We start from the raw sequence: 20362 nt of genomic DNA, 5'->3' as shown, positions 1-20362 counted from the left end.
AAGACACTATGACAGCCAATTCGCTTGATTGCTGGTCATCCAGCTATCAAGACCTGCTTTATAACTGTTAAATGATTGCGCTTTAACCAACTCACTTGGCAAGCTATTTCATAGATTGGCTGATCTATTAAATAAAACGTTTTCGCAACACGCTTGCTTAGTGATTTTTTAAACATATTTAAAGCTGTGACTTCTCGTTTGAGTTTGTTGAATATTAAATTCTTTGATTGTTTCCAAATTGTTAAAACCGTTGAAGAATTAAAAGTTAAAAATTGAATTATACCTCCTTTTGTATACTTTTTGTCGAGAGCATTTAGATGATTCTTATATATATATATATATATATATATATATATATATATATATATATATATATATATATATATATATATATATATATATATATATATATATATATATATATATATATATATATATATATATATATATATATATATATATATATATATATATTTATACACATGTATATACATGTGTATAAATGTGTTTATATATTAATAAAAAATAACAATAAGAATAATAATGGTTAAAAAAATTTTGTTACGTAATATAGAACATCATATTTACAAAATATTATTTAAATAATAAATCCTTAATAAGTTAATAATTTATAAGTATGAACATTATTGAAAGTTGTTACTTGTAAATATTTAGAAAACTTTATCAAATGAACGGAAGGCAAGTAATATATAAAGAACATTATAGTGAACAAGTTTAAAAAATTTCTATTATGAAGTGTTGTAAAGTTTATTGTAATGCTGAATGTTTTTTCTAGCATTAATTTAAAAATACTTTCAATATGTGCTCAATATTTGGAGGGTATACCATTATTCAAAAATATAAAAGAAAATATTGTAATAAAAAAGGTTGTATAAGCAGAAGATAAATGGTTTGATGAACTTTTCTGAAATTCCTGGTTTATAATTTTTTGATCTCGTATTAATCGAACAGTTATATTTGCAACAGCGTAATAATGTTCGTTGGATTGATCTTCTGTAGCATACATCTAAAAATAATAAAATAAAAATTTAAAATATAAATTATTTAAAAACATGTTTTATACCGAAAAATAGCCGCAAATATAATATGACTAAGTTTTTTTAACACTTGCTCAGAGGTGGCGTTGAACAACTTTAGCTTCTTGACCTTTAGCTTCTGAGGCATGCTAACCACTGCACTACGGCTGCTCAATATAGTTTTTAACTTAAAGTTTTCTAAACTTTTACTAAAGTTAAACTTAAAAAACTATAGTAACTTAAATGTAACAAACTGGTGATTGGAATAAAATATATGGTGGAATCATTCTGGTAAGACAAAGACAAAGCTCCAAAATTTCTTTTTAAAAAAATTCTTGGTTGGGAGTTGTGTTTAACAAAAAATAATTTTTTTCGGACAGAAGTTTTACATTCTTAAAGTAATTTTATAATAATTTTGAACATAAATAATACTTTATTTTACTTGTTGGGATAAAACTTTGTTCAAAACTTTTTCTTTTTATTACAAATTATTCCTAATTACAAGAGTTGAAAATTTCCGGAAATTTTTTGTTGCAATAAACTTAGACTTTTATAAAATTCATTTTTTTGTTTCAAAAATATGCGCTTTATCATCATTGTATTTGGGTATTCTTTAAATATTTCAACCAAAAATATAAAATAATAAAGACCCACAAGCGAAAAATGCACATCTTTTAATCATATTTTTATAATGAAATATATCAATTACGCATTTTTTTTAAAAGTCAAAAAACGTTCTAGCTGTTATATATTACTTTTACGTATATTACTTTTGTGGAACAACGAAATGTAGATATTTTCCGAGTTAGTCTGTCTTTTGAGCTTGTGTATAACATATTTCTAGCTTTTACTTCTCTCAACTATGATGTAAAATATTCACTAAATACAAAGAATAAAATCTTTTTTAGATTAACAAATTTTATTGTGTATTATTTTTGTAGCGTATTTTAAAGAAACAAAGTTTATGTGTAAAGATTGCATACAAAGTTTGTGTAAAGATTGCATACAAAGATTATGTGCAAAGATTGCATACAAAGTTTATGTGTAAAGATTGCATACAAAGTTTATGTGTAAAGATTGCATACAAGGTTTATGTGTAAAGATTGGATACAAAGTTTATGTGTAAAGATTGCAAACAAAGTTTATGTGTAAAGATTGCATACAAAGTTTATGTGTAAAGATTGCATACAAAGTTTATGTGTAAAGGTTGCATACAAAATTTTAAAAAAGATTTTAATAATTATGTTACAATTATAGATTATGTAAAAAGATGCATTTAAAACATTTTTATAAAAGGTATATGTTATAAATGCACTGTGTTAGATTTAATAATTTATCTAAAAATGACATAAGAAAACACATTTGATCTAAATGTTCTGTAAAATAATAATAAATTAAACACACACATATCTCGCCCACATGGCAGTGTTGGTAGAAAAATACGGTATACATTTAAATCATTATATATCAGAATATATAATGATTTAAATGTATACCGGAACTCGAAATCATAAGTTCTTTATACTTATTGCTAACTTTATTTCTAAATAAATAATATAAATCTATAAATATTCAAATTTAGCAAAATGTTTCTTTGTTTTTTGCCTTTCATTAATCAATAACCTCGTTATATGGGCTTTCTAAAATTTTTATATCCTGCGTACCAATATTTTAATAAAAAATTGCCCAAAACAAATGCCCAAATAAGAAATAAAAAAATGTTACCCATTAATTATAAAATCATTTATCTTTTTTAAAAAATTTCCAAAAATTTCCCGAATTGAAAATTTCCGAGAAATTTTCGTCCTTACTAATTACGGAAATTTTAATAAAACGTTGTAACTTATTTTTTATATGGAACTCACTTTTTTTTTTTTTGATAAATAATTATATTATTGTAATCGAGTTAAATTTTAATTTTTTCATTTTATCGTTAAAATGAACAAAAAATAGGCCATATAAATAGTACATAGATTTACGAAGTTCGAAGTAAAAAAATATAAACACTAATTTGTTCAAAATTTAATTCCGATTAATAGTATGCAAAAAAATTCCGGAAACATATAAACTTGTTTATGCGTGTTTATGCAAACTTATGAATAGTGTTTAAGTGTTTATTTTTTTTTCAGTTTTTTTTTTTCAATATGAATTAACGTTGCTAATAAATCCAGGGAAAAAAAAGTTGTAAAATAAGAAAGTGTCATAAAAATAGAAGAAAAAAAAAGTGAGTGCTTCTTTTTATTTGACATGAATCTGCTTATTGGTTACATTACGGACAAAATTTTTTACAATGGTAACAGTTATTTTATAAGATATAATTTAATATAAAATAAATATAATTAAATAAATAAGTAAATTAAAAGAATTCCATAATTTGGTTTCTCTATTTGCAATAGATAACTTGATAGCCGGGTTGGTTTTAAGATGAATGTAGTTCTGATTTGAAAATTTTGCAGAGATGACTGACTTTGTCACAAAAGGTATTGGAAATTAAAAAATTATTAAAAATTTGTACAAAATTTAGATCAGTACAAAATTACATGTTACAGCTATGTGTGTGTCCATGTGTTTATATATATATATATATATATATATATATATATATATATATATATATATATATCTATATATATATATATATTTATATATCTCTCTCTCTCTCTCTCTCTCTCTCTCTCTCTCTCTCTCTATATATATATATATATATATATATATATATATATATATATATATTGAATCTAGACAGCATGTATGAGAGTATTTAAATTATTTTTTTATTAACATCAATAAATACGAATTTCTCTCGACACTAAATTTATTTTTTATTTATTAACAACGGAAAGCACAATTAAAAAACAATAATAATATTAATATACACCCATTTGATAAAGGAATGAGCTTTGTAACGATCCCTCATGATAAAGCAATAAAAATGATTCGAGAACAAATTGGGCAAACTAAAATTATCAATGAGAAACCGACACAAAGGTACGCAATGAAAATCAAATTCCAACTATTAAAATTAAATAAAAAAGGTCGGTTCACAAAAAATGAATATCAGCAAATTTATCCCAGTGACCCGATATCACCTCCTATGTAAGGTGTTGTGAAGACACACAAACCTGAGCAATCTTATCCAATGCGAATTGTAGTATCTACAATAGGCACACCAAACTACGGAATCTCTACTTAGTAAAACTAATACAACCAATATTAAATGGAAACCCAACTCGATTAAAAAATTCGCAACGATTCGTAGAAAAAAAAAATATGTAGGACATATATAGTGACGACATTCAGGTATCATTGGACGTTATAAACTTATACCCGTCTTTTCCTCTTAAATAAGCAATTGAAGTACTCATAAGTCTATTGGAGGTGAGCGATAACTTTGAAAAAGCGACAAAATTAAACATGAAAGAAATAAAAGTTCTAACAACCTGTGAAACTTCTGATAAACTGTGATTATACCGACCATACTTTTTATAGAAAAATGAAATACATGAACTTGAAAATTCAGGTCCAATAGGTCTTTCGTTTGTGGTAGTTTTAGCTAAATCTTTTCTTCAACATCTTGAAAAAAGAGCACTTAATACAGCGTTGAAAACCAACCCGTTTATTGGTTTAAAGTAATTTTATAGATACGTAGATGACAGTCATGCTAGAGTCCCTAACACTGCCCAGGCTGATCAATTTAAGACAATACTTAATCAACAGCATCCAAAAATACAATATACTATCGAATTTGAAAATGACAAAAAACACTAAATTTTTAAGACATGTGCATAATAAATAACAAAAATGGTAAATATTGTAAAATGGTAAAATTTGAAATACACAGAAAAAATGCAAAGACAACATCAAACCATGACCCACAAGTTTTAAATGGAATATTCAAGGGTTTCATACATAGAGCATTTAATGTATGCAGTCAGAAACATATAGAAAATGAACTGAAATTCCTTATTCAAGTATTTATCGCAAATGGCTATAAACAGTCCAATCTCATAAATATCATAAAAGAAATAAAACGAAAAAACAAAAGCTCACAAATGACTACAAAAAAAATTAAAAACATCACCAGTACGTATCCAACGATTTCATTACCTTGGGTACCAATAATGTCTCCTAAACTACGCAAGGTGTTCAGGAAGGCAGGATATAAAACGGTCTTTAAATCAAACTTGAACCTAGAGACAATATTAACATCAAGAAATAAATCCAAACTACAAATGAACAGCCACCCAGGAGTTTATTTTATTAAATGTCATTGTAGCAAAAAGTTTATAGATGAAATAAAAAAGCAAATAAAAACACGCACGCAACAATACAAAAACAGTACAATAGAAAATAAAACAGAACGATCTGCATTAGCCACGCCCAGGCCGTAGACAACTTTTTTAAATGTTTGAGCTAAGCATTTTTGAAACATGAAGAAAGCTCCATATTTAAGCATGTTCATATATATGAGCATGCTTAGCAGTGCATCACGAACTTTCCTATCAAACTTTTTAGCATTGACTCAGAGTTCTGCAACTGCCCCAGTTATTTCGTTGTGCACAATGTCTCATGTGTGTCCATGGCCGTAGACAACTTTTTTTGATGTTTGAGCTAAGCAATTTTAAAAATGAAGAAAACTCCATATTTAAATATGTTCATATATATGAGGAATGAGGATGCTATGCAAAAAATTGCGGTGATTGGAGACTTGGAACAACAAAAACCCCAAAACGTTAGCCCTCCCAGTCCCAAAGAGGAGGGCACTAAGTCAAATCTTTTTTTTTTAATCTTAAACTTAATTTTTATTCATCAACAAATTTCAAATTTAATTCAATAATTTTTTGTTGATCGACTTTTATGACCTTATAAAATTTACAGTCCCCTCAATTTGAGGGGGGTGTAAACTTTATAATGTCATAAAAACCGATCAATAAGAAATAATTGAATCAAATTTGAAATTCGTCGGTGAATATAAATTAAGTTTAAGATTAAAAAAAAACCAATGTGCCCCTCAACAAAATGATATCAATTTAGTTGAGGGACAATATGTGTCAACAAAATTCTAGACACCATTTCTGACGCACTTACGTCAGAAAAAGATAAAACCACCCCATTGACATAAAATAGAACTGCCGTTTTAAAAATAAGATATAAACAAAAACAAACAAAAAACTTGTAAGCTGAAGACGCTGGTCACAACAATCCAGCAAAAATTTCTTTTAAAAAACAAATTTAGTATCGAGAGAAATTCGTATTTATTAATGTTTACAAAATAATTTCTTTTTTTTTTAAATTTAGGTGCCCCAAGAAGACCAAATGGTCTTGTCACAGAGCACCGCGGAAGTCCATTTAACCAGAAAGTTAAATGGACTTCCGCGCCTTCTTCCTTACCGTGACGCGAAAATATGTCCGGAGCTCGTTTTTGAACCAGGATCTCCTGCTTCTAAAGCAAAAGCTCTTACCACTGCGCCACAACCGCACAATAATAATAATAACAATAATATATATATATATATATATATATATATATATATATATATATATATATATATATATATATATATATATATATATATATATCTACAGTGCTTGATGTGAGGCGGGATGCCATCTCGTCACTTTTTTTAGAAAGTATAAACCAACTCGCCACCTTTTTATAAATCTCTATATATAACAATGATTAGGTGGGATGGTATTTTTAATTTACCGAATACCATCCCGTTTCTTTTTCCTTTCCACTTCGAGCACTGTACATATACAGCGGTGGCCAAAAATTGAAGACCACTCATTTTTTAGTTGGTTTCTTAATCTTTAAATTAAAATTAAGAAGATTCTAATTGACATATTAAATTTTTTTTTTTTAATATCTTGGTAATTAAAACATACGGATTAAAGTGGTATAATTTTTTAAATCTAATTCTAATTAAATAGCGTTTAACTTATTAAAAAACTGATGAGTACTTATAAATCTTCTTTAAATAAATTGGACAAAATTTAACAACCACTTTCAAATCTTTAATTTGCACTTATTAAAAATAATAATCCATTATTTTTTTTAATTGTCTTAATTGCTTATTACGATATAAAAATATTGCAAAAATGCATGTAAAGATCGAAGAAAAAGAGAGATACGCGGCTCTTGTATTAAAAGAAGAAGGCTATAGCATCAGACAAATAGCAGAAAAGCTCGGAAGGTCTCACTCTTGCATTATTAACATAATTCAACGATACAAAGAGACCCGGTCAATTAATGATCGTCATAGGACTGAACGCAATAAAATTTCAAATGACCGTGATGTTCGCTCGCTGGTGAGATTAATGAAAGAAAACAGACAAGCATCATCTACAGACTTGTCTACGAAATGGACACTGTCATATGGTCTGAAAGCAAGCCCTAGAACTGTGCAAAGGGTCCTCCACAATTTAAATTATTTATGGCGTGTTGCTGCAAAAAAACCACGCTTAAATTAAAAAAAAAAATTTGCCAGGAAAGAGTGGTGCAAACTACATAAAAATTGGTCAACAGATCAGTGGAGTCGTGTGGTCTTTAGTGATGAAATGAACGTTGAGGTAGACAACAGAAAAGGTCGCGTAATGTTCGTTTCAAAATGCATGATTCATCGAACCAAGCGAACGGTTCGATGAATCATGCATTTTGAAACGAACAAAACAAGGCAGTGGTTCAATAGGCATTTGGGCCTGTGTGAGTGCCTGTGGAGTTGACGTTTTTCATTTATTCGATGGTAGACTCAACAAGGAAAGATACATCAAAATTTTGGAAAACTCGCTTATTCCTAGCATTGATTTATGGCAGTTGCAAGATGGATTTATTTTCCAGCAAGATAATGCGCCGCGCCATAAAGCGCATGTTCTCAGCGATTGGATCAATTCTAATAAAATTCAAGTGCTTCCATGGCCTGCCAATAGTCCAGACTTGAATCCAATAGAGAATTTATGGTTGTGGCTTGATCACAAGCTTGGTAAAAAACAACTTTACAATTTGGAAGATTTGAAATCTTCTATCTCTCATCATTTGAAAAATGTGCCTGATGAAGTAATCAAAACTTTAATGAATTCAATGCCAGAATGAGCATAAGAGTGCTTGAAAACAAATGGAGGAACAACACGTTTCTAAATTATTTTTTATTGCTTTTTGAAATATTTTTGAAACTGGTCTTAAAATTTTGTCCAATTTTTTTTCCCATTTATATTTTTTACTAGTCAGTTTTTTAATTTTTTTACATTATTTTGTAAAAAAATTATAAATTCTTTTATAATAAATATAAAATACAATAAAAATTTTTTCTAAAAATGTTTTTCTTTTTTTGATACCTTTTTCCAAAATAAAATTATACTAAGGTTAAAAATAAATTTTGAAAAAAAAATGAATGGTCTTTAATTTTTGGTCACCGCTGTATATATATATATATATATATATATATATATAATATATATATATATATATATATATATATATATATATATATATATATAAATGCGCACCCACACATATATATAAATTTGTCTAATGTCAAAAACTAAACCTTAAATTTAAAAGTATTCCGACTAAGATTTTCCAAGTTTTTTTTTAACATCAATGTTCCTCTATCTGATAAAACATCAAAAAGCTTGTCATTATCATCCTGTTCTTCGATCCAATAAAACAGATGATTGTTTTTAATCTGAAAATATTTTATATGAATCAACAAACACTATTATTATCATAGTTTTTATAAAAAACGTGTCAAAATAATTTAACATCTTACTGTTGCGTCTTCATCGACAGCCCTTATATTATCGCTGATAATAGTTTGCGGATGAGCCTGATCTTGTTGTACATTTACAACGTACTCATTTTGTTCAAACTTTGGGAAGTTGTCATTTACATCAACAAGTTTTATTTTTAAGTCAATTGTATTAAACGAGTGTATTTCTTCAACTTCATAAGCTTTCACACGCAGTTTGAACTCAGAATAATACTCACGATCAAGATGACCTTCAACTGTGATTACACCAGTGTTTCTATCAATAAAAAATAAGCCATACTCATCCCCTAAAAGTAAAAGAATAACAAATGAACAATTTTTTAAGCGCCACAAAAAGTTTTAAGTTTCAAATTAAAAAGTTGTGCACTAAAAGAAAAAAAAAAACAATTTTTTTAGCACAACAAAAATTTTTATGTTCAAATTTGAAAAATTTGAAAAAAATGTGCTTTTTATTTTGAATCTATCTGCGCGCAATGTATAAAATGTTTTTATTTTCTGTGTATTGTAAAAATAACACTTTTTATTTTCTGTGTAATATTTTGTAGAGAAATCTGAAAAAATGTTAAAACTAATATTTTAAGATTCACGTTAAGGGGTTGTCTATAAAGTAAGTATACTTTTATTTTGACCCCCCCCCCTCTCCCTCCCGCATTTTTCTATACGCTTTTTTGAGTAACCTCCACCTCCCCATAATTACCTACGCTTTTGACCTAACTACCCAAAATTTTATAATACTTTTTTAATTTAGTGTCTTCTTCATTTTTTTAATTGACCACCTGCCCCTATCTTATATACACCATTTACAGACCCACACTCGCCATCCAAGCGTACGTACTTTGTCGACGTTCTCTAATGCGGAGCGCTTAATTATGCGCGGGAAACTCGTTATAATTTAAACCATCGTTTCGATTATATAAGCAAATTTAACTTGAAATTATAAAAAGTAAGTGTTTATACACTTGTGAGCCTTCAGTATTTTTTTGATAAATTTTTGCAGAGATAGTGGAGATGTGGAAGTTTTATGTTATTTTTGTAATAATGGCTTTATTAATATATCTGAGTTCATTTACGAAGACAAAAACAATAGAAAATAATGTACACCAATATATTTTGTTATCATATGTTATCATATAGTTAAAAAGGCTGGTTTGTTACCAAGGTTATGGAAATCTTATTTTGGACTTAAAGTATTTTTTCTTTGTAAAATCAGTTTTTCAAATAAAATTTCGAGAGGAAAAAAGTAGCACTAGTACTTCAGAACTTTGAAGAACTATTTCTTCTTTTTTTCTCTTGAGGTTATATTTGAAAAACTAATTTTGCCGTGTTTTCTGCTCTGCACAGAAAGTGGTAATGTTTTTAGAAAAAAGAGATGTGAATTTGCAGATTGAGACAGTTGATAATAGGCTAAAAACTCCTAGGAGGTTGTGGAGTCAAACAACTATTGCTGCTAGTATTAAATAACATTTTTTATTGTGATAAATTCCTTCAAAATGAGTCCCAGATGTATTTAGAGGCATCTAATTCGTTTTATTTAACTTGCAATATACACTGCAGGCCAAAAGTTTCCGGACACTTGATATTTTTATATAAAAAGCTAAAATCTATCCTGTATCATTAAATTAACCAATAAAATTAATTTATAATACTTAAACTTACTAATTTTAAGTGTTTATGTAAGTTTGAGGTCAGTAATTAGGTATTACTGACCTCAAACTTAAATAAGTAAGTTTTTTTTTTAATTGTTTATTTTAACTTGATATATAGCGTTACATTACTCTTAAGAGTTTGGTCTTGTTATTTATTTGTTGAAACATGAAGTAAATATTTATAATATAATGATAGCCGACTAAAATGATTAAGAATATTTAGTTTTGTTTAGTTTTCATTTGGTATTAATGATGGTTTCATTAAAAAATCTTGAAAAAAATTTTAAAATTTTATAATTCGACTATTTAACTAAAAATATGGGTAAGAAACTTTCTTTAACGGTTGCAAAACGTTCTGAAATAATTACATTACATAAAGAAAGTTATTCAGTTCGTAAAATTTGCAAAAAATTAAAAGTTGCCAGAAGTACTGTACAAGATACCATCAAACGATGGAAAGAAACAGGCATTTTTGAAGACAAAAAAAGATCTGGTAGACCACGGAAAACAACAAAAGCAGAAGATAATAGTATAATATTGATGAGTAAAAGGAATCGAAGACTTACGGCCCCGGAAATAACTTCAGGCTTTAATAGGAGTCATTCAAAATCTATTTCATTAACCACTACGAAACGACGTCTTAGACAAGCAGGACTTTCTGGCCGTATAGCGGTCAGGAAACCGTTGCTACGGATTGGAAATAAAAAGAAAAGGTTACAATGGGCTATAGACCACCAAAATCGGACAGAAGGAGACTGGGGAAAAGTACTATGGACCGACGAGTCCAAATTTGAACTGTTTGGGCAAAAACGTAGAATTTACATCAGAAGAACAACAAAAGAAAAAATGATCCCAGAGTGTTTAGTGCCGACAATCAAGCATGGTGGTGGGTCAGTTATGGTATGGGGATGTTTTTCTTCAGCTGGTGTTGGTGACCTAGTTAAAATTGAGGGTATTATGAAAAAAGAACAATATAAAACAATTCTAGAAAACAATGCTATACCTTCTGGCTTAAGAACTATTGGTCGTAGTTTTGTTTTTATGCAGGACAATGACCCTAAACACACCTCAAAATTATGTAAGAACTACATAAAGGAACAAGAGGATAATGGTGTCCTCAAAAACATGACCTGGCCGGCCCAATCACCAGATTTGAACCCAATAGAGTTACTGTGGGAAGAATTGGACAGAAAGGTCAGACAAAAATGCCCAACATCCAAAGAGCACCTGTGGCAGATATTAGAAGAATCCGGGTTATCAATTACACCCGAATTATAGATAAATTAATAAATAGGATGCCACGGATCGCAAAAAAAGTGATAAAAACTCGTGGGTTATTTTTTGACGAAAAGACAGTTTAATAATAATAGTGTTGTTAGTATTTTTTTTCTTTTTTTCTTTTTCTTTTTTTTTTTCTTAAATAGTAACTATATGTATCTTTTATAAAATAAATATGATATGAGAATTTTTTTGAAATAATTATGGGAGTTTTAATTAAAAAATTAAACAAAATCCAAGTGTCCGGAAACTTTTGGCCTGCAGTGTATATATATATATATCAGTGTCGAGGCTCCCCCCTCGAATGGGCCTTGGCTCTGATATATATATATATATATATATATATATATATATATATATATATATATATATATATATATATATATATATATATATATATATATATATATATATATATATATATATATATATATATATATATATAGTATATATATATATATATATATATATATATATATATATATATATATATATATATATATATATATATATATATGTATATATATATGTATAAATATATATATACATATATATATATATATATATATATATATATATATATATATATATATATATATATATATATATATATATATATATATATATATATATATATATATATGTACGTAAAAACAAAATTAAAAACAACATATATATTTTACGTACATAATACGTACATAAAATTTAAAACAAATAACGTTATTTATGATAAAGTAAAAAATTAAAAATAATTTTCATTGTTGTATAATAATGTCAAAATCAACTTAAAAGAAAGTTTAAATTATATTTCACGTTACTATCTTCACAGACAAGTGTTAGCATTATTTTGAAAGTACATGCCTATTAATTTGAAAGAGTAACTTAACATTGTTACAAAAGTAACAAACTCGGTCTATTAGTACTTCCTATAGACGTTTTGCAAAACATGGAATTTTTTTTTTTTTACAACTGATGTATTTTTTTAACTTACTCCTGCTAGCGATTGGGAGGAATGACATTTATATTTTCATAAAAAAGTGTATAGGTTGAATTGAACAAAAATATTTAAGAGCAACTCTAAATTATATAAAAAATTTACATCGACCTTTGAAAATCATTTTCAAATCATTTTATTCTCTCTCAAACTTTTTTTTGCAGAGTTTTCTCTGAATAGTTTACTACTTTTGTATAGTTTTCTACCTCTGAATTGTTTTCTGCCTTTGCATAATTTCTGGATAAACGATGATTGTGTATTAAATAATTAAATTATTTTACAATAAAGCATTTTGCCGATTAAAAACTTTTAAAACATTTTTGTTACGAGAGGTTTTACTGTGATAATTTGAGGCGATTCTACGAATAAAATGAGGGGTGAATCTTTAAAAAGTATTGACTGGCTCGTTAAAAACAAAAAAGAAAAAGAAAAGCGAAAAAAAAAAAAAAAAGGCCTCAAAACTAAAATTTGCCGAACTGAATTTATCAAATACCCACTAGCCGACTAAATTCGTAAAATAACCAACTATAACTTAAATATCACCTTCTTTGGGGGAAAGGGGGTGAACCCTCTTCCGCTAAAATCGCATCTGGTGGTAATACATCTCCTTCATTATTTCTTTTACCTCTCATTAAATGTATATACTTCGGTTGCTTTAAATATTATTATAAAAGATTGTCAGCCGGATTATTATTTTTATACTCGCACAAATTGAAATTAATACGCAGATATGGATATTTTCAATATAATTTCTCAATTGGTTAATGCTTGTTTTATTGATTCAAAGTTATCTAACAATTCTTTTACTTGTTTAAAATCATTAAAATCATTAAAATTTTAACTTTGTTTACTGATTTATATAAACTATCCACAACAATTATTTACCTGCAATAATCTCGTAGTTAATTTTGTTTTTCAACGACGAATCACCATCAACAGCAACAAGAGCAGCGACTTTTGTACCTTTTGGTAAATTTTCTTCAATTTCTTTATCGTATTGTTGAAATATAAAATAAGGTTTGTTATCTCCGACATCTCCAACATTTACAATTACTGTTGTTTCAGTCGTTTGCTTTTCTAAACCTTCATCCTAGTGGAAAGAAATATTTACATTTAAATGAAATAAAATTATTATATTTTAAGTTTTTTTTAACTAGATCTTTTTACATAAAACGCCTTAGGTTTGCTAAACACCCTTTATTACCATCAGATGTGTTAAACACCCTATAAAAATATAAACTCCTAAACAAATATTCAAAAATGTTATTTATTTCATATCATGAGAAAATTTTTATCTATTATACACTATTAATAATGTTAAACAATTCATATGTTTATGTATATAGGAACGAAAAAATAAAATCCCTCTATGATACAGAGTTTTATATAAAAAAAACAATAAAAAAAAATAATTGCAGAATTATGCAATTAATCTATCTATAATTGTCAGCTATGACAAATATTTTATCAAAGCGGAAATAGTATTAATGACCAACAGTTTGTTAAAGGTATTACTTTCACAGATTAGTTTTTAAAAATCTATTTATGTTGAATAAAAAATCTTTTAAGATTAAAATGTTGACCTGTGCCTCAACAATTAGAGTATGAACTTTGTTGGTTTCATGATCAAGTGATTTTGTCAAAGTTATAATTCCACTGTTTGGGTGTAGGAAAAAGTAGTCATTTGATTTATCTTTAAAAACATAACGAAGTATTCTATTATTTCCAGCGTCTTTGTCTGAAGCAAGTACTTGGAATATTTCTGTGCCAATTGGAATTGTCTAAAAAAAAAAAGATAATAATCAACATGTTATCTAAGTCAATGAAAAGCTTAACAAGTCAGTGAAAAGTTAATTAATTCAATAAAAAGTTCATGCGAAAAAAAAGTAAAAGTAACATAAAATCAAACAAAATTACTATGATTAAAAAAAGTAAACGTTATTTAAAAAAAATTAGGTATTGCTGCAATGCGATTAGTTTCATAAGGTTGCTTAACGTTAAATACTACACTAGACAATATTGTCATAATTTAATTACTAATACCTCCAAAACATGACAAATATATGGGGTGTTGATAAATATAGGTTTGTTATCATTTTCGTCCAAAATATAAAGATAAACGTCTAGAGGTGTTTCTCTATTGATGCCACCTTCAAAATCATCAGATACTAAAATCTTGAATTCATACTCAGAACAAATCTAAAATTAAAATTTACAAAAATTATTCAACATAAAACTTTTGATTTGTTTTAATTGCCAAATGAATTATGATAAAATTCAATAGTGTTTAACAAAATAGTGTTTAATAAAATAGTGTTTCGATGTTTCCATTTTTGCAATATCAACATTTAAGATTGAGATTAATTTTGAAAACATTATTTTTAAAAATTAGTTCAGTTCAACAAAAATAAAAAACTTCAGTTTAAAAAAATAAAAACAATTATAAGGTATATTGATATCATAAACGACGCTGCAGAAAAATATGTTTTCCTATAATGTGTGTAACATAACCGCTATCACGCTTTTAAGGTCAAAGAGCGCAGCGCAAAACTCAATTAAAATCCTTTAATGATCTCTTCTGCTTATAAAGCACCTATTCAATTAATATTCCATTAAAATATAAAATTGTAAAAAAGTTGTTTTAAAGAGTCTTCATTATCTTTTGCGTATCGCAAAATCCGAAAAAGATAAGACTAGTAGCAACTTCAAAGCGACTTCAAAGTGAATGTATAATTCCCCATAATATTAAATAAACTTTTTACATGATAATAATGATTCACATTTATTGTTGCAGTTTTTTTAGATGAACAAATCATTTTATTCTATTCATTTTGTCTTTGCTGTCTTTCACTCATCTGTTGTGCATATTACGAACACATATTGTATCAGTTTACAAAAAAAAATAAAAAAAAAAACCTTTATTACCGCTGCGCTAGCGGCAACGTAGAAGTAAATATCTTCTCATACTTATATATACCTTCTCATACTTATATATACCTTCTCATACTTATATATACCTTCTTATACTTATATATACCTTCTCATACTTATATATACCTTCTCATACTTATATATACCTTCTCATACTTATATATACCTTCTCATACTTATATATACCTTCTCATACTTATATATACCTTCTCATACTTATATATACCTTCTCATACTTATATATACCTTCTCATACTTATATATACCTTCTCATACTTATATATACCTTCTCATACTTATATATACCTTCTCATACTTATGTATAATACTTACATAATGCAGTTAAGAATGGATAATATAGTAAGAATGGTTAAGAAAATAATGGTTAAAAAACAAATAGAATAAAAAATGGTTAGGAAATAAATTTTTAAACAAAACTTCCAATTAAGCTTTGTGTATTCTAAAGTTAAATTAGTTGGGACATAACGATTGATTGGGAAGTAACCATAACTACGACACCCAATTCTTAATTTGTATCCAAAATTATTTTTTTAAATTACATCTAACTATGCTTTATAAAAAGCCATATGATTATTCAAACTCTTATGAATATATTATAAATTAAATTATAAACAATTGATTTCTTTAAAATTATTGAGCAGCATTCAAAAGTCAATATCAATTTTGTTTTCGATGTTTCTGATAAATCATTGTTAAATCATCAGAAACATCCGAGGAAAAGGTAACGAGAGAAGGACAAACATATTTTGACATTACAAGTTGATCTTTCTTTTTTTGCGTGTTTAAAAAAAATGTTGCCTTTTAAAAATAACCATTTTAGAAAATACACTTTAAAAATTAAAAAAAGAAAACCTTTAAATTACTAAAATCAAATAGTTGTACTAACTTCTCGATCAGGTTTTTCTTTAAATCTAAGTTTACCATCACTACTGCCAATTGTGCATATGCTTTTTCCTTTATTATCAAGTGCGTACGTTAATTTATCACCTTCGTCGTCAATTACAATTTCACTTATGTCTTTTATAACTTTTTCTGGACTAGTGTTCTCAGGTTCGCTGATACTTATACGATCTTTCAAGAAACGTGGTTTGAAGTTATAGTCTAAAAAAATGTTAAAAGATATTTATTTCAAGGTTATTACCGATAAGCACTTGAAAGGTTTATAAATAAAAAGTGATTTTTGCTTTTATCATGCAAAATAGTTTTAAAAAGGAGCATCAAAGTAACTACATTAAGAGCCTGTTTATATAAATCGGGTTTGGCCCGATTAACCAGGCTGACTAAAAAACAAAAACATAAAAATATTATTGTTTACATTGGAATTTTAGGAAATTTTTATTTAACTGGTTGTTTTGGAAACAGTTGGGAGTGTCTTTGATTGGATAAAAGTAATAACATGTTTTATTTTATCCAAACAGTTACATTTATTAGCGTGGCAGACTCACTTGTTTGTTTTTATATGAAAAAAAATTGCCTTACTTGCGTGCGATTACACTGAAATTTGGCGAGATCAGTTATCCGGGCTAGCCCGTTTGTCATGTAAACAAGTTTAACTTTTATAGATAAATATTAAACATAAATAAATTAAAATGTAAGCCGGCCTAGCATGCCTCATATACATAATACATGCCTATATAATACGGTCTAGCATGCCTCATATACATAATACATATATATATATATATATATATATATATATATATATATATATATATATATATATATATATATATATATATATATATATATATATATATATATATATATATATATATATATTGAAGGAATTGTGTTAATATTTCCAGTAAGATTAATCAATACAACATGCAGTGTAAATAATATAGTGATAACTAAATCTTTTAATAAGATATACTTCAATCACATAACTAGAAGTGTCACGCAAAAGCGATCATCAGATGTAAGCTATGTGTATATATATATATATATATATATATATATATATATATATATATATATATATATATATATATATATTTAACCTTAATGATTTTAACCGTCGTTGGGGGGGACGTTTGTCGGACGTTCCCCGGATGACGCGTGCCCACTGGGAAAGACAATCATTTTGTTCCACCACCTCTAATCGATAATTTATCTTGCTAGTAGAAAAGTACTATATAACTAAATGTGCTTGAAAAATCTTTATAAATAATAACACAGTAGGTTCCATACATTGTGTATACATAGATTTACACCAAGATGAGAATCTTTTCTTCCTTAGATGGTACAAAGAGTAAAATAGATTCTCACTAAGATGAGAATCTATTTTACTCTTAGTTCCTGGTGACATATGGCTTTTGCGTAAAGTTTTGTCTAGTTGGATTATTGCAGAGCTTTTCGTTTTTTTTTTTAATTATTCATTAGTAATTTAATAAGACTATTTTAACTCTCTCCTAATTGAGTTCTAATGACATGTTCCTAAGCATTTAAACGTTGCTCAAAAACTTCAAGTTTCGTGTCTAGTAATATTCAATGTTGGTCTTATGTTTAGAGTTTTAATTGAGCTTCAATAGAGCGTTAGCAAAACGTTAATAGAACGTTAAAAGAGTGTTAATGTAAAACTTTACATAAAGTTAATTTATGTTTTTATATACGATAAAGTTTTGAAACTTTATTAGAAAATAAATTCTCAAAACACTTAAAAATCGCGAGATTTTGACCCGTTTTTGCTTTTAGTAATACCTGTACATTAGAAAATTTTTTTTCTATTTCAGAACTCATAAGAAATAAAATTTTATTTTTAACTTGCTTAACATTGTGTTTAACGAGTAAACGATGTTTTAAAATCGAATGATTTATAGCAAAGTACTTTTTAAATCGTACCGCAACCTCACAAACAGCGTATTTTTATACATATTTATCTAAAACTTTTTAAAACCAAGAGAAATATCACACATTGCTATCTCGGTTAGACTACTATATTCAGGCAAAAAAAATTAGAAGTAATATATGTTTATTTGACATTTTATTAAATGTTTAAAATAAGACTTATTTACGTAATTGGTCTGCAAAGAGTTTTACACAAGTATTCATACATTTATATTCATATTTTAAAAGTTCTAAATAACAGAATAAAATGTGTGTAGAAATTCAAATTTTTTTAAAAAACTTTCCATATTATAAAACGGTAAAAACTATTGAAAAACTAATAAAAAAATTATTAAATCTTACTATCAATAAAAATATAGTTACTGTGTTTATCTCTTTATTTGAAAAAATTAATTCGCCTAATTAGCTACGCGTAAATAACGCTGGCGCGATTTTAAATTTAGATATTCCGAAAACAATTTAAAATTAAAATGCAAATAAAAAGTTAATGCAATTAAATATTTTGCCGATATCCTTAATAAAGTTAATAACACGTTTTCAATAGACAAATGCAATTCTACATCAAAAACTGCAAAAATTGCTTTCAAGAAATCAGGATAAAAAAGTTGTCAACAAATAATAATAAAAAAAAAATACCTCTTTTATTAGGAATGGCTGCTGCAAAAGTACACCATCCAAGCATAATAATAATCGAATACATCGTTTATGAAAACAAGCAACTATCTAACGGCGTGTTTAAATTGATGCAACGCTAAATCAACAAAATCCATAAAAAATATTTTGTTTCTTTAAGTAAATTGTCAGTACTCTCTGAATTATAACTTTTAAAATTTAATGACGACAAAATTTACTGATGTTTGAAACAAGTAATTTGTTCTGATCATTTTAATAGCAAAGGTATGTTTATCTTTGCTTCCCATAACTTATAAAAGAATTCTTTTTTATAATTACTTTATTGATTTCAAAATACATAGTGCTAAAAGTACAGTCTTTAAAATCAATAGGATGATGTCTTGTAATGCTGAAGGTAGTCGAATTAAATGAACAAATTATATGCCATGCTTTCTTATTTTATTTTATTAAATTATTTGAAATATTTTAAACTATAACAGTTTTTTCGGAAAAAAATTGCAATAGTAATGTTACCGATAGTTGATAATAACAACGGTAAATAACAATTTTAATATAACCGATACTTAATAAAATATGGGTAAATAACAATTGCAATATTACCGATATTTAATAATAACAAAGGTAAATGTTGATAATTTATAATAAAATCTTTTACTTTTTATTGTTATTTAACAATTGCAAACTTTTTTTCCTTTTTTAAACCCAAGTAGCCAATTTTACCATAGTATTCCTAATAAGAAATTTAAAAAAAATTTTAATAAAGTTGGAAAAGTTTTATAAAATTATTGTCAATAATTTTTATAAATAAATATCAATTTTGTTATGAACACTGTTACCGTAGCAAAATTTATTACACTTGAGTTTTGAATAATACAAAGGCTTGCCACACGTCGAAGTCGGAAATCGGCTGGATGAGTGCATAGTATTGCCTGTAATCCTTAGCTATTTTGAGAAAATAAGTATTAACGCAATTACTTAACTTTTTGCCTCAACGAAAAACACAGGCTCAGAGAAAGATTTAAAAATAAGCATTTATACATATATAAAAGTTAGTTATTGTAATTCAAGTTAAACATCGTAATAAAGTTTATTACGTAATAATGAGTTATAAATTAACAATAAACCATGAACATTTTAGAATAACAAAAGTTAAGATTTTTTTAACTTAAAATTGAAAACAAAAATTCAACAAAATTTAGATCTTTTCAT

General features: G+C 26.8%; 1 protein-coding gene across 2 annotated transcripts; it reads right to left on the bottom strand.

Annotated features, from left to right (window-relative positions):
• Window positions 1-543: 543 nt before the first annotated feature.
• Window positions 544-20097, bottom strand: LOC101240913 (cadherin EGF LAG seven-pass G-type receptor 2). 2 transcript variants are annotated; one of them, XM_065795936.1, is made up of 10 exons: window positions 19990-20097; window positions 19809-19883; window positions 19157-19271; window positions 16560-16774; window positions 14765-14920; window positions 14305-14502; window positions 13607-13811; window positions 8804-9090; window positions 8582-8719; window positions 544-1027 (listed from the first exon to the last, which is right to left on the bottom strand). In XM_065795936.1, the coding sequence occupies exons 3-10, from the start codon at window positions 19218-19220 to the stop codon at window positions 827-829; spliced, it is 1464 nt and encodes a 487-aa protein (XP_065652008.1). In that variant the 5' UTR covers window positions 19221-19271; window positions 19809-19883; window positions 19990-20097; the 3' UTR covers window positions 544-826. The 2 variants fall into 2 exon arrangements, with proteins under 2 accessions (XP_065652008.1, XP_065652007.1); XM_065795935.1 differs by lacking the exons at window positions 19809-19883; window positions 19990-20097 and having other exon boundaries at window positions 19157-19447.
• Window positions 20098-20362: the final 265 nt, after the last annotated feature.

Source organism: Hydra vulgaris, chromosome 04 (genome assembly GCF_038396675.1).
Source record: "Hydra vulgaris chromosome 04, alternate assembly HydraT2T_AEP".
In the NCBI taxonomy this organism is placed as follows: Eukaryota; Metazoa; Cnidaria; class Hydrozoa; order Anthoathecata; family Hydridae; genus Hydra; species Hydra vulgaris.
Note: the sequence above shows the minus strand (reverse complement) of the source record. Positions and strands in the feature narration are given on the sequence as shown.